The sequence below is a fragment of the Panicum virgatum genome, chromosome 7K, assembly GCF_016808335.1.
Source record: "Panicum virgatum strain AP13 chromosome 7K, P.virgatum_v5, whole genome shotgun sequence".
Taxonomy (NCBI): Eukaryota; Viridiplantae; Streptophyta; class Magnoliopsida; order Poales; family Poaceae; genus Panicum; species Panicum virgatum.
In genome coordinates this window covers 13137142-13152053 of record NC_053142.1, presented here as the reverse complement: position 1 = coordinate 13152053, position 14912 = coordinate 13137142, and the positions used below count along the sequence as shown (strand labels likewise).

The 14912-nt window shown below is 47.6% G+C and overlaps 1 protein-coding gene across 1 annotated transcript; it reads left to right on the top strand.

Moving 5' to 3' along the window:
• The first annotated feature begins 6729 nt into the window (after nucleotides 1-6729).
• Nucleotides 6730-13139, top strand: LOC120639936 (putative cysteine-rich receptor-like protein kinase 35). The gene is given in 6 exon segments (XM_039915852.1): nucleotides 6730-6751; nucleotides 7029-7214; nucleotides 7325-7447; nucleotides 7450-7561; nucleotides 7651-7738; nucleotides 13125-13139. Coding segments are annotated over 6 exon segments (546 nt in total).
• Nucleotides 13140-14912: the final 1773 nt, after the last annotated feature.

Below are 14912 nucleotides of genomic sequence, written 5' to 3'. Positions count from 1 at the left end.
AGATTTTGGGGGCTTGCAATCCCACCCTTGGCCGGACAGGGACAGGGGAGGTGGCGGCCGGCCGAAATCCGGCGAGCTCGCTCGCCGGCAGCGAGGGCCCTAAGGGGGAGAGGCAAGAGGAGGGCGAGGGCTACCCCTGGGTGGATCGGGTTGGTCTCAGGGTGGCCGGAGGCGGCCCGCCGGCGTGGAGCAGGGCCGGTGGCCGGTGGCGGACGGCGGCGGCGCCGCTCTGGCGTTCCGGGGCGGAGGCGAGCGGGTCTGGGAGCTTCACGGTGCCATGAGAAGGTCTCTGTGGGGTCTATTGGGACCGAGGAGTACCGGAGGTAGGGGCTCCGCGGCGGCTTGGCTTGGCGGTGGCAATGGTGGCCGGCGGTGGTGTTTTTGGCGCAGGGAGGGAGCTGGCACTTGGTTCTTGGGGTGAGCAGTGGAGAGAGGAGGGGTGAGTGAGCTTCGGCTCGAAGAAAAGGGGAGGGCCGGGGCGAGCTGCAGGGATGGAACTGGGCATGGCCGTGTGCGGGGTTGGTGGCGTCGCCATGAGTGTCGTCGAGCGGCAATAAAGGCCGGGCAGAGAAGCAGCGAGGAGGGGGGCTGCGGTGCCGTAGCGGTGACGAGACGGAGTGAGCTTCAAGCTCATCATGGAAGGCCATGAGTAGGAGCGCAGCGAGGAGGAGAGGCGACGTTGACGCGCGGTGGCAGGACACGCTCCTCCGCTCCGGCTCTGGGTCAAAGGCATTCCTGCGGGAGCTCGGTTGCGCGTGGTTGTCGTCGAGCGTCCATCGGGGTGTGGCTGTCGAGGCATGCAGCAGCAGGCGGTCGCTGCCCACCTTGCCATGGCGCCAGAGAAAGAACAGAGGAGGGAGAGAGAAGGAAGAAAGAGAGAGAAGAGGGTCAACTAAGGTTTGACTCAAATTGATTTAAATTTTTGTATTAAAACTTGAAAAATGGTGAACATCAAAGTTGTAGGAAATTCAAAGAGCTACAACCTTCGTGTTGGGCAAAATTTCATTCGAGCAATTGGTTTGAAGGTTATTTAAAATTTTCAAAAACTATGATCCAAAAATACTTGTCATTTCATGTGGAATCATTATTATTTTGATCATGATGTCAACTAGACTTTTCTAGACCCTATGAATAGGGATGTGTAGATGCATTTTACTAGCCATTTTTGAGTTATTTATGAAAAGTTCCAAAGGCACCATATACTTGCACACATACACATGTACACATACATACATACACATGCCTTTGTAAACCTACAAAAAATGCATTATTTGATTTAATCTTGATGATTATGCATGATGCTATGTTTAACATTTCATGTTTAGTATTTTACGCACTCGAGGTGTCACAGGCCCTGGGCGGTGCGAGGCAGCCGGCGTGGCCCCTGGGCAGCGCTAGTCTGCGGGCGCGACCGTGGCTGGCGGTCGGCTGCAGCTAGCCCTAGCGCAGGCGGCACGGGCGAGCACGCTGCAGGGAGCTTCGGAGACATGGAGGGAAGCAATGGATCCATGGAGACAAACCCAACATTGAAAGGCTCCGGATTAATAGCACGCAGGCCAGCTGGGTGGGTGTTGAATTTACGTACGCAGTAATTTTCCAGAACGTCCAATCCAACAGGCTAATTAAAATAAATGCCTACTCTGCCAAACACCCAACTACTTTCAAAGGACACACCCCTTGCACACCTAGCAGCCTACATCTTCCAGACATAACTTGCAGTGTTGTTAGCAGTCGGAAGCGACGCGCCTTGAAACCATAGCAGTCAGATAAACATGTTTCATGTTGACAGTGGGGGGTGGGCAGCCGGCCACCGTTGTAGCAAATCCACACTCATATATATATATATATATATATATATATATATATATATATATATATATATATATATATATATATATGTATATGTATATGTAGGTCAAGGAGTGGCTCAAATCAGCCCACGGCTGATCACACAGTTGAAGTAGATAAGAACAGGAAGGGCAAAACAAAGAAAAAGGTTGTTGCAAAAAAGATTAAAAAAACTAAGCAGCCGCCGTTTGATAACCCAGCAATGGCCACAAGAAGCAAAATGGTTGATGTTGCTGCCACTCCTGCAATGAGTACAAGGAGTAAACGAAGATTGAATCTGTGATGGTGATATATAATAATGTCATATGACTAATTTGTGGTTATGTGTGGATGTGAACTTTTGAACTTGTACTGTGAATCTGTATGCAAATTCACTCTATTTCTGTAATAAAGTCCTGGATGATTGTGGTTATGTGTGGATGCAAATTTGGATCTTCTCCAAAATTTATTTGGTTAATTGTCATGTTGCAATCCTATATGCAAGGATATGTTGTTTGACATATTATCAGGTCAGCTCTGCAAAAATTTGAAGCTTCTATAGTATGTGAAAAATATAACATAGTGTATAAAATGAGAGGCAAAAAAATACAAGCACATACCCAAAATATTTGGCACCAAACAAATCTGTGTTTCAAAATAGCTCAAAACCTCAAAATATAGAGCACAAATGTAACAGATATGATGCAACCCAAAGAGGGGCAAAAGGGACCTTTTCCCTTACAGTTAACACCGTTAGGTGTCCTTACCAACGGAAGTGCTAGATAGGGAACAAAAATTTCGGTGGTGCAGTCATAGGGAAGTTTTTGAGCTTGGATGCTATAGAGGGAAGAGCAAGTTTTATGGATGCTACATAGGGAATTTTCTCTATTTCTATTGCAATTAGTGTTTATTGTTTCAAGATTTGTCAATGGATATGCCTCCCTCTTGCTGAATATTATATTTTGTTATTTTGAAAATGGATAAAGATGTGAACTTTTGCATCATCCAATGCATACGGTCATTGTCGATTATTTCATCATCATGCCAATGACATATTTGAAAAATTATAAAAATAAATTTCTCTAGATGATATGATATTTTATATCATTCACATAATCTAAAGAAAAATTGCCAGCCATTCTTTGTGTTACCTCCATCGCCACCACTTCTAAAGTGTGGTAAGCTCTCTAGATATTGTCCCTTCTCACCTCCTTTTGCAATAGCTTCCAGAATAATCTGCATATTAAATTTTGTAGAATGTGTATAGGCTCATATGGTTTTCCTCTTCAGCTGTTAATCTTTCAAATTTGACCATATAACCACATCCATAATGCTTACCGATAACATATTTTCTGTTTATAATAATGCTTGTACAAACTGTTTTCTAATCTTATTTTTTATAATAATTTTATTTTTCACTTCAACTCAAATCCACCGTAATTTTATTCAATATACATGCTTTTACAGTGCAATTGTTCCCTAGGTGGCTAGCTCAAACATGGCGTGGTTTTCTAGTCTAGTCATGGAATCTGGCAATCTGGCACGGTTGCCTCATGGAATCTGGCAATCTGGCACGGTTCCCTCATGGCTGACGCCAGTATCAGTCACCGAGTCTATCTATCTATCTACACTATAAAAAACCAAAATAATTGAGAACACTTTCCACCAAAAAAAAAATATCCCCATACCCCTCAGAATAGCCCCACATGGCAGGCTCGAAGTGGTAGAAAGTTTTTTTGGGAGAAGAAAAAAACTATAGAATGCAAACCGTTTCTGCCGATTCCTTTGATTTTTTTTCACCGGACCTCTCCCCTTACCCTCCGCGCGTACCCACCCTATCCTCCGCACCATCCCCGCGCGTGATTGATCAATGTCATTAATCAATCAAAATTGGAATCAAGCAGCTGCCACCTTCCATTTGATCGCTCCCCCTGTCCTCCAAGCAGGATCATCAGGCGCTCTGGGAAAATCCGCGTAGAAGTTCCACCCTTGAGAGGCCAGGCGGCCGGCCCCTGCTCGGCAGAGGCGGCGATATCCCCGACAGAGGCAGGCACAATGGCCCGTGGCCGTTCCGGCGCCGCTCCAGTCTCCGCCCCAGCCCGCCATGCCTCAATCCGCGACGGCTTGCCTTCCCCATCCCGCGGCCGTTCCGACGCCGCGCCCCGAACCCGCCCGCTGTTAGTTACTACGCTGTGCTGCTCCGCTGCGCACGGCCTTCGGGAGGTCTGAGGAGGAGCTCCAGGAGGGGGCGTGCGCTGTTGCCTCGCCCGACGTGAGTGGTTGGCCGGGATCCCTGCGAAGCATGCGCCCAGGAGGAAGAGACGAAGAGGGGGACGGAGGTGGTGTGCAACGGATCGCCACCGCAGCTCGAAAGGCACTGCCGCCAGGCCGCGCCGCTCCGCAGCGCACGACCTCCAAGTGGTCAGAGGACGAGCTCCAGGAGGGGGCGGGCGCGACTTCCACGCCCGGCGTCGAGCGACCGGCCGGCACCCCGCGACAACACCGTGGACACGCCGATGTGCAGGCGCCTCGACGGGTTCGAGGCTGCCGATGCCGAGGTGTTGGGCGGCGGCGCCTTCTCGCGGGGGTGCCGGCGGAAGGAAGCGCTGTGGTGAGCGGCTTCTTGCCTTTGCCGGTGATGAAGTGGCCAGACAAGTTTCTGCTCGTCGCGAATCGCTCGAGGAGTGCGCTGTGGAGTGCACCACCAGGACGGCGAGGGACAAGACGAGGTGCAAGCTTGGTGTGGGCCGGCAACCTGATCGATACCGAGAAGATTGGTGGCGTGATCGGCAGCAACACGCTGTACCTCCGGCTTGCAGGCTTGGATCACTAACCATTTCGTCTTCTGCATTTAGAGTGGATTATTTGTGTGCTATACATGTATGGATACAACTTTATATATACTTGTTTTTGCATAGGTCTCAGAAGACAGAGCAATGCAGTGAGGCCATTGCTGCGCCTACAGTCTTGACGAGTGCCATTCTGATAATCATAGGAATTATCCTTGCCTGGTTTAAATTCAAAGGTACAGACTATAAATTTGTACATCGTCAGAGTGGAATTGGTTACTGAAATTTGGGTGCAGGTAAAAGAAGAAACAATAATAAAGGTAACACTAAGATAAGTCCGGTCTCTACGAGTAAGTCTGACAAACTCCCTGAAGGAAGCCCTACTGAAGACTTCGAACTTCCTTTCACCAAATTCGAGGATATTGAGGCTGCAACACACAATTCCTCATAAGCGTATAAGATTGGACAAGGAGGCTTTGGTAAAGTTTATAAGGTACTTCGCTCCATTTAGTAGCAGCAGCAGCAGCTGCTGCTGCTTTCTCATATCAATTTGTTCGACTTTCAGTAATTACGTTGGATTGTCCACATTGCCGTGTGCCAAAACCATTGTTGTGTGCCATATGTCGGGCACACGGCAAACGCTGTCGGGCACACGGCAAACGCTGCCTTTGGCGTGTGTCGAAGTTGCAGCGCACGGCAAAGAGTTGGGCACACGGCAAAGCCTAGCAAACAAAAGACACACGGCGAAGGTTACATGTTTGCCGTGTGCTACATCAAAAACACACGGCAAAGTGTTAGCACACGGCAAAACATTCTCCAAAAATCTTGATTCTGCCATTGCAACATTTATGGGTAACTTGATATTTTATGTGGGACTCAATTATATTTTGGTAGTTTTTCTTGATCTTTTGCTATATTTAACTTTTTTATTTCAAGAAATGAAATTTCATAGAATAAGTGAAGTTTGAATTGCAATACTTTTACATGGAGTAATAATGAAATAAAAAAATTATATTCACATCATGAGATCCCATGTGAGATCATATCAAAAAATGAATGGAAAATTTGAAGTTCTTGATCATGAACCATGCCCTCGAGCATGTGGCCCGACAGTTTTAAATTTCTATAAAAAGCAAATGAAGTCTGAAAAATGTGAAATTTGTAATGATACAATGATTTCATACGTGGACGATATGGTAAAAATTTAAAAAAGTTTCGCACAAGTTATCACCTGTTCTCCTTATAAATCGAAGCACCTCCATAAAGGATCTATATAGTTGAATATGAGCTGTTGAGATTTGAAGCGAAAGTGACGGTCAATTTGGCTGTTGACTTGGAAACTTTTTATGCAAGCAATACATATCTTACAATCATCCATGCCAATGTTTGGCTATTTTTCAATTTCCTTTGATAATTTAAAAAAAATTTGCAATAAAATAACGAATCTTTGCCGTGTGCCAGACCCTAGGGCACACGGCAAAGTCTTTGCCGTGTGTTTAATGTGGGGCACACGGCAAACTTATCCGGCCCAATAAACACCCCAGCCCGGCCCAACACACACGCCCCTCCCCCACCACAAAACCCTACCCCTCGACCTCCCACTCCTGCCGCCGCCCTCCCCCACCCTCCCTCCTCTCCTCCTCTCCTCTCCGCCGCCACCGCCACCCCTCCCTCCTCTCCGCCGGCGCCGCCGCCCCGACCGCTTCGGCCGGATCCAGATCCGGCGGGCACGGAGTGGCTGCTCTGGCCTTCGGTGCGCAGCCCCCTCCCTTTCCTCTCCCGCCGCGGACAGAGCGGGAGGACGGGCGCCCAGCCGGCCTCCTCCAGCCAGCTCGCCGCGAGGCGCCTCCCTCTCCTCTCCCGGCGCGACGATATCGGCCTCTGGTCCTCCTTCTCCGGTGGCGGTGGTGGCTTCCCCTGCTCCTCCTCCTCCTCCGACGCGCGGCCCCCTACCTCTCCTCTCCCACCGCCGGATCCACGGCCCCGGACCCTCCTTCCCCGGTGGAGGCCACACCGTCACCGGGAGGCATGGCGGCGTGGCCGGATCCGGCCACCACGCGTCGGCCGCCCCCTCCCCTCCTTCCTCGACGGGAGGCTGCACCAGGGGACGGCGATGGCGACGACCTCTTCCTCTGGTGCTCGACATCGACGGTGGAGGGGGAGATGGCTCCAGCGGCGGCTTCCGGTGGTGGCGGCCTGGTGGCATGCGGCGGCAGGCAGGGCAGCAGCGGGCAGTTGGTGGTGGCGGCCCCAGCGGCGTGGTCGTGGCAGCGGCGGCGGGGCGGATTTTTTTTATTTCTGGTCCATTTTTTTGCCGAGTGTCAAAAGTGCACACGGCAAAGCATTTGCCGTGTGCCCTTTGCCGTGTGCTCATATGTATTTTGTTCTTACATTTTGCCAAGGCAATTCTAGGTGGTCAGGAAGTTGCTATCAAAAGGCTAACTAAGGATTCCTTGCAAGGAACTGAGGAATTCAGGAATGAAGTTATTCTATTGCAACATAAAAATTTGATTCAACTACATGGTTGTGTCGAGGGAGGTGAAAAGATCATGATATATGAGTATTTGCCTAATAGAAACTTAGATGCTATGCTTTTCGGTAAGCTTTAGTAACACACACTTCACAAGCTGGTTTATATATATAAACTAAGAAATAGCATTTTCATAGCAAACATCTCAAACACTGCTTTTATTTGAATATGCATGCAGATAGCTCAAGAAAAATATCGTTAGATTGGCCAAATCGATTTAACATAATAAAGGGAGTTGCAAGTGGACTTCTTTACCTCCACCAAGATTCAAGCTTGGCCATAGTTCATAGAGATCTCAAAACTGCAATGTTTTGCTAGACGTGGAGATGAGACCTAAGATAGCAGACTTTGACATGGCAAGGATCTTCGATGGTAACCAGAAAAATGCAAACACACGGCGTGTCGTCGTAACATAGTGAGTATATGATTGAATTAAGTGCTCAAATTAATATGGTTAAATTCAATGTTTTTGCAATAACTTTTGGAAGTGAATTTCGAAAATAGTGTGGACATGGTTCCTGAATACGCAATGTAAGGAGTCTTCTCAATGATGTCTGATGTCTATAGCTTTGGTGTCCTAATTTTGGAGCTTGTAACTCGTATACAGAGAAGCAGTTTGCAAAAAAAAATTAAGGGTTTTCCAAACCTTACGATCGATGTGAGTATATAGCTTCTGAAGTCGGTCACCAATTTCATTTTCTTTTATTTAGTTTCTATAAACACGTGCGTGTCGCACGTGCACTACTAGAAAACAGGCCTTCAGCACCGGTTGAGAAGGGCCTAAGGTACTGGTTTCACAACCGGTGCCCTACAACTGAGACCATTGGCTTGGGTCTAAAACACCGGGTATTTAACCCGGTGCCTTAGGCACCCATTGGTACCGGTTGGAAAGTCCAACCAGTACCAAAGAGGCTACCACGCTGACGCAAGGTGGCAGCCCCTTTGGTACCGGTTGGTCTTTCCAACCGGTACCAATGATATTTTCCCATTTTTCCCAAATCCAGTTTTTTTTGTTATATTTATTAATGTTTATTCTTTTATAATTGCTAAACCCACTCAAGCTCTACAGTACTATACGTTCATTGGTCGTTCGTGTTCGTTTTCAAAGAATATTTGAAACTAACTAAAAGTGAAATGCGAGCATATAATTAAGCTAAATAGATGAACTAATATATTTACAAATTTACAAACATCAAGGCATAACATTTAAAAATATTTACAAATGTACAAGTCATGTTTGTAGTCCAACTACTGGTCTCCTCAGGAGGTCGATGGAAGTCCTCTATGGATGTGACCGTCGTGGTAAAACTCGCCTCTAGGATCCAAGATCTCATTCAAAATGAATCCGGCAAGCTGCTCGCACACGGCGTTGATCCGATCAGTAGAGTAACATTTATCCCCCATTTGAGACATCTATCATTTAGGAAAAAAGGATTAACATCATGTGCGTTAGTACAATTATGAAAATATACTAGTGAATGGTTTGGACGTACTCTCGTGTCTTCTTCAGTAGCCTTACCGCATGGAGTCATGATGTGCAAGTAGTCGCATACGTAGTACCCGCACCAATTAGTTCCTTGTTGTTGTCTCGCACACTTAAGGAGAAATAAATAAATTACTCAATTTAGAACAATTTGGGATTATATACTTCCCTAGACAAATCTTTATGAATCAACATACCGGATAATCCATGTTAATGTTCAGTTCGGGACTCCATTGACCACGTCCTTTGTTATTTTTCACAAATTTTTTCCAAACCCTGCGCTCAAAGTTAAGTTTGATATTCAGGAATTGTTATTAATAGAAAAAGGATTTGATTGTGCAAACTGAACTTATCTGTTCAAGGGGTCTATGATATGTTGGATTGCGAACTTTAGATTTCTCATTGAGTCAAAGACTATAAGATTGCCGGTCTCTACGGAAAGTATGAGTAAAATCCAATGGTAACTGCAGATATAGATAGGATATATACATACATGCATTAGACAACTTAGTATTTATTTAGTAATATAACAGAGGATTGAGTCGACCAAGGCTTACCCAAAGTTGTATGGTATGAATATATAGGATTTGTAACTTTGCCTAGTCAACGAATCGTACATGTTTTGGCACGTTTCCTTGTAATTTTCGTTGAGCACTTTCTGGTTGACTACCAAAGGAGACATGAAGCCGATCTGATGGTGCCATCCATGTTTTCGGCTTCTTTGGGTCTCCTGTCTAAACGATACAATAGAAATTTTATAATGCACACATATAAGTATGTTCTTGTTAACAAAAAGTATTAATGTAGAGGTAAGTGATACTTACAAAACCCAAATGGTGATGATAGAGGCATCGAGGGCTTGTCGATGGTAAATGTGATATAAATTTTCGAAGTACACCCAGAAGTCGTCCTCCCCGCGGAAGAAATCATGGTCACGATACTTGACTCCCAACATTTTCCCTTCGTCATTCGACATTCGCAGGTACCATCTATGCAAATCAAACATCTGCGTGCCTAGACTTTTCTCCTCTTCCTCAGCGACAAAAGGTTTTCCATGCTGGAATGGAGTAATAACGGGAGCGACAGGGATTTCCGCCTCCACTTGCCCCGTTGCCTCCTCTAGCGTTAATCCAGTTTCAGAAAGAAATATAGCGGTCTGTAGGTCCGCCTGGAGTTGTACGTCCGTCGGGTGTAGGAGTGGCAACCCTGGCACCCGTAGGGGCTCGAGTTCTTTTTGTTGTGTGCCAAGCTGAGGAATGGTCTTGCCACATTTTTTCTTCAGATTTCTCACCTTGTGTGCCTTTGTCAGAGTACGATCATAGTCCGAGGGTAAGCTTATCGGTTTTGGTGGGTTGTCTAGGTTTGCGAGAAGCTTTTTCCCTAGTTCTAGAGATACCTTTTCCCTCGGCGGGGGGACTTTAGGCTTCAATTGTTCTTTTATATATCGATCAGTCTCCTCTTCCAACTCCTCAGCGGTTATCTCGTAGGTTAATTTTCTTTCGACCGTTTTCTGCTTCTTCTTTGAGGGTCCAGCCGCTGGGAAGGATGTTGTCTTCTTCTTTCCTTTTTCTGGTGCAGGAGGAGTTGGAGTACTCGTGGCCCTTTGCGCCAGCAGAGACGGTGGTGAAGGAGGTGGTTGTGGGGATGGCGGTGAGGGAGGCCGCGGAGACGGGCGATCAGTCTGCACGGGAGCCATTGTGCTTGCAGTAAGTTTGATGTCGGCCTTGCGCCATAGAACGACCCCGTGCAGTGCGTCTCCCAATGTCTTCTCTCCATCCCCTCCAATGAAGTCGAGCTCAAGATCCTTATTGTTTCCAACTATCTGTTCGACTGTGACGGAGGTGTAGCCAGGGGGTATCGTCCTTCCATGAATTGTAGTAGAAGGATTCAGGGGCAGGGCTGACCCGTATGCGACATGAATGAATATATTTCTTGCTCGCACAAGAATCTCGCACGGTGTCGGTATGGTGACATCATCCACTGGATACCTCTGGTCACCTACCGCCGTTGGCTCAATCTGGGGTTGCTGTTCCGCTTGTACGTCGGGCGCCGCCGTGGATGCACAGCTGCTGCGTCGCTGAGAGGCCAAGCTTATCACAATATCCGGGTGCGACCCAGCAGTGCCCCTTTGGCTCAGAGCTAGCTGCACTACCTCATTGACCCTGGCGTCCATCTGAGATTCCAAGGACGCAACTTTCCTGTTCATCTCTTCTTGTGTGGCACGAAATTTCTCTTCCTGTTCGGCTTTGCTCTTTCGGTGAGTCTTTTAAGAGGAATCTCCGGCCCAAGCAACTTTCCATGGGACCACGCCGATGCCGCGGGCTCGTCTAGGGTGTTCCGGATTCTTTAATGCCCTTGTCAGCTCATCATTCTCCCTTTGAGGCTGGAATGTTCCTTGTTGGGTCTCATCTATTGCAGCGACTAGATCGCGAGACACTTCTTGCATATGCTCGGGCACGACCAAACTTCCATCCAACTAGTTTAGTGGCACGCCATTAGCAAATAACCACAACTTGGATCTATCCGGCCAATCCCAAGTCGTCGGCCTGATGCCTCTATCCATAAGGTCCTGCTCCATCTTCTGCCATTTTTTAACTGACTTCTTGTACCCGGCAGCCCCAAGGTGGTGGATGTAGTTCTTATTTGCTGCATTCACCTTGACCTGTTCGGATTTTTCTTGGGCTTCCTCTGATAGTTTGTATTGTTTGAACTCCTCCCAGTATGGTTTAACCTGAGGAAGTTCATCCCAGTTCGGCTCCTTATCCTTCTTGATGTAATTGATGTACAACTTCTTCTTGAAAGTTGCAAAGGCAAGGGCCATCTTTTTCAAGGCACATTTCTTCACAAGTTCTTGGTCAACTCCTTCAGGAAGAGTGGACATATCCTTGAGTTCTGCCCATAGCATTTTCTTCTGATGTGCAGGCACAACGTATTGCTGTTCTTCGGGTTTGCTCGTTTTCCATAGTCTTGTGGTGATCGGAATTCTTACCCGAACAATAACCCCACATTGGTTGACAAATTTTGTGCTAGCAGCCTCTGGAGCACTTGGACAGCCCTCTGTGTCCACTTCTGTGACGACCTATCTTCCCTCCATTTTCTTAATTAGCCGGCGTCTCCCTTTTGACTGGCTCAATGAAGTCGATGCGGAGGTCAACTAAATTACAGAAAAGTATGTTAATCGCAAAACTAATCTACTGAAGTCACCATGCATATAGTTTTAAGATTCATACTGGAACATGCTGCTGTTGATTGGGCGGAGGCGCAAAGTCATCATCTTCTTCATCGGCATCTCCAGACATATTCAGGAATGAATCAGCTGTCCGAGCATCTTCTTCAACGATTGGCTGGGTGGTGTTGGCCCTCGTATCTTCGTTTATTGTGTCCAACATGTATTGTTGCTTGGCGACCTCGTCATCACCGAAGGGGTCCATACTTAACTGAAGGGGTCCATCCTTAACTGAAACCGTAAAAATGTGTTAGAGTATGTGTCCATCCTTAAATGAAGTAGAAGAATTCAATTCTTTGAACGAATATGCGTGTTTGAGTGTGCGTGTGCGTGTGTGTTAGAGGGACAGAGAAAGAGAGAGAGTTAGTGAGTGTGTGTGTGTGTGTGTGTGCGAGTCAGTGTGTGTGTGGGTGTGTGTGTCCGTGTGTTTGTGTCTAAGTGGGATAGAGAAAGGGAGAGAGAGTTAGTGTGTGTGTGTGAGTCAGTGTGAGTGAGTATGTGTGTGTGTCAAGGGTCGAGGGTCGATACTTTATATAAATGTGTTAGAGTGAGCCACTCAAGCACAGAGCACAGAGGGCCACTCCCAGAATTAAGTTGCATATACCATTAATCAAATTAATTAAAAAGGACCAAGTGTGTTATAGCGCGGCACCTAGCACAACTAACCAAAATGCAACCCAAGGGATATATATATAAAGGATATAAAGTGGCTAGGAAAGTCCTTATAGGCATACAGTATTAAAATGCAGTATGAAATTGTATTTAAAGGTGATAGGAATGTTCATGCTATACTTGCCTTCCTCAAACTGCTCCTGCTGCTCGAAGTGTCCCGCGGAAGCTGGCTCTTGGTACTCCTCCGACTGCTCAATGTCTACTCACGATCGCAATGCCAAAACAAGATCCAGCACATACACATACATGCAAACAAAGGCAAAAGCTAAGAAACAGTACAACAATACATAAAACAGCAAAAAAAACTCTGCTAGAACTATTCTACGCGTTACAACGATGGCGTGGATATAAAGAACACCTAAAACGGAGCTAGAACGCGAAAACTAGGGCTAAAACAAGGTCCAGGGACTAAACTGCGAGAAAACTAGAACTACAGGGGGTTCTGCGCAAAAACCAGGGACTAAAACATAATTAAAGGTTAGATCTAGGGTCTAACACACAAAAAGACAGGTGCTGGATGGCGGGTTTGATTTCTAAAAAGGTCAGGGGCTTAAACATTAAAAACTGGGCTGTTCTGCAATTATTTTTGAACTGCAGTGGACCACGGGTTAATTCCCGAAAACTCCAGGGGCTCTTTAACAAAAAAGGCCAGGCCGAACCGGTACGCGCGGATCTGATCCGTTGGCTCACGATCCTGCGGTTCAGATCAAAGGGGTATGCCGTTCTAATCCTGCGCATCGGCGTTAGATCGGGCGGTCAGGATTGGTTGGGCGCACGGGGCGGCGGCGAGGGTCGCCGGAGACCATTCTCCGCGGCGGCGCGCGGTGGAAACTCGCCGGAGTTCACCAATCTTGGTGCTCCGGGGGTCTATTCGAGCGGGTCTTAGGTTTGGGAGGACCAGCAGGACATGGCGAACACATTTGGGCACTCAGGACGAGCGGTCTGGGATTGCACGTGGCTCGCCACGGCCAGGGGCGGCACTGGGTCACCGGTGAACTGCGCGAACGCAGTTCGGGCCCAAGTTTGGGCTGGGTTTCGCACGGGTCAGCACCAGCGTGGCACGGCCTAGCTTCCTAGGTACTCAGGTCGGGCTGCAGCACAGCGGATAGGGCCGTCGCCATGGCACGACGGCGCTGTGTGCGGCGGCGTGCACCGGTAAGCGGTGTTCTTGCCTCTAGAACAACCTACGGGCCTCAACATCTAGCGCAAAAGAAGGGGGAGGTCGTGGGGATGCTCACCAAGCCCTGGAAATGGGAGGGGAGACCCAGTGCAGAGAGGTCGACATCGAGGTCCGGGCGGCGAGTCGTGGCGGAGCTCGCGAAGGAGGTCGAAGCAGGGGTGCTCCGGGCCGGTTGATCCACCAGGGAGGTCCGTGCGGGCTCCTGGTGCTCAGGCGGAGCTCCGGCGGGGGTTCTTGGCTGCAGCGGTCCAAGGGACGGTGGCGTCGACACGGCGAGGGGGTGGCGGAGGCCGAAGGGGCGGCGGCGTCGAGGAGGCCCGTAGAGGAGGCGCCAAGAGGAATGGCGGCGGCGCACCGGGGTTCGGCGTCGAGGGGTCGTCGAGGAAGACGGAGAGGTCAAGGCGAGGCGGCGGAGCGCGCGGGGCGGCGGCGAAGGACGATCGGCGCGGTACGTGGAAGGAAGAAGTGAGGAAGAAGAGAAAAAAAACAGGGCACGGCCTTATATACACCAAAGGCCTTAGGCACCGGGTGATAATTTCAACGGGTGCCTTTGAGGGCCTAAGGCACCGGTTTGTAACCCACCCGGTGCCTTAGGTAACCCAAAGGCACCGGGTGATAATTCCACCCGGTACCTTAGGGCTACAACGGGCGGGAGTTGAAAAGTGCCTAAGGCACCGGTTAGTAACAAAAAAACCGGTGCCTAAGGCTGCTGAAATATTTGTACTTTAAAGCTTTTCCGCCAAATCTACCGAAAGCACTAAGTAACGCAGTGGTAACCCTAAGTTTTCTAATCGCAGAGGCCCGGGTTCGACTCCCGCGCGCCACTTTTTTTTTGCCAAAAATTTGGTACCGGTTGAAACCTTCAACCGGTGCCAATAGGTTATTTACAAAATCGATTAATTGAATAGTAAATCTTTTCAATGTATAACTAATCATATTAATTATAATAAATCATAATAAATCAAATAATTGCATAATAAAGTATTTAACTGCATAATAATTCTAATTACTGAATAGTAAATCATTTAGGTGCATAACTAATTATTTTAATAGCATAATAAATGATAATAAATCAAATAATTGCATAATAAAGTATTTAAATGCATAATAATTCTAATTACTAAATAGTAAATCATTTAGGTGCATAACTAATTATTTTAATTGCATAATAAATCTTAATAAATCAAATAATTGCATAATAAATC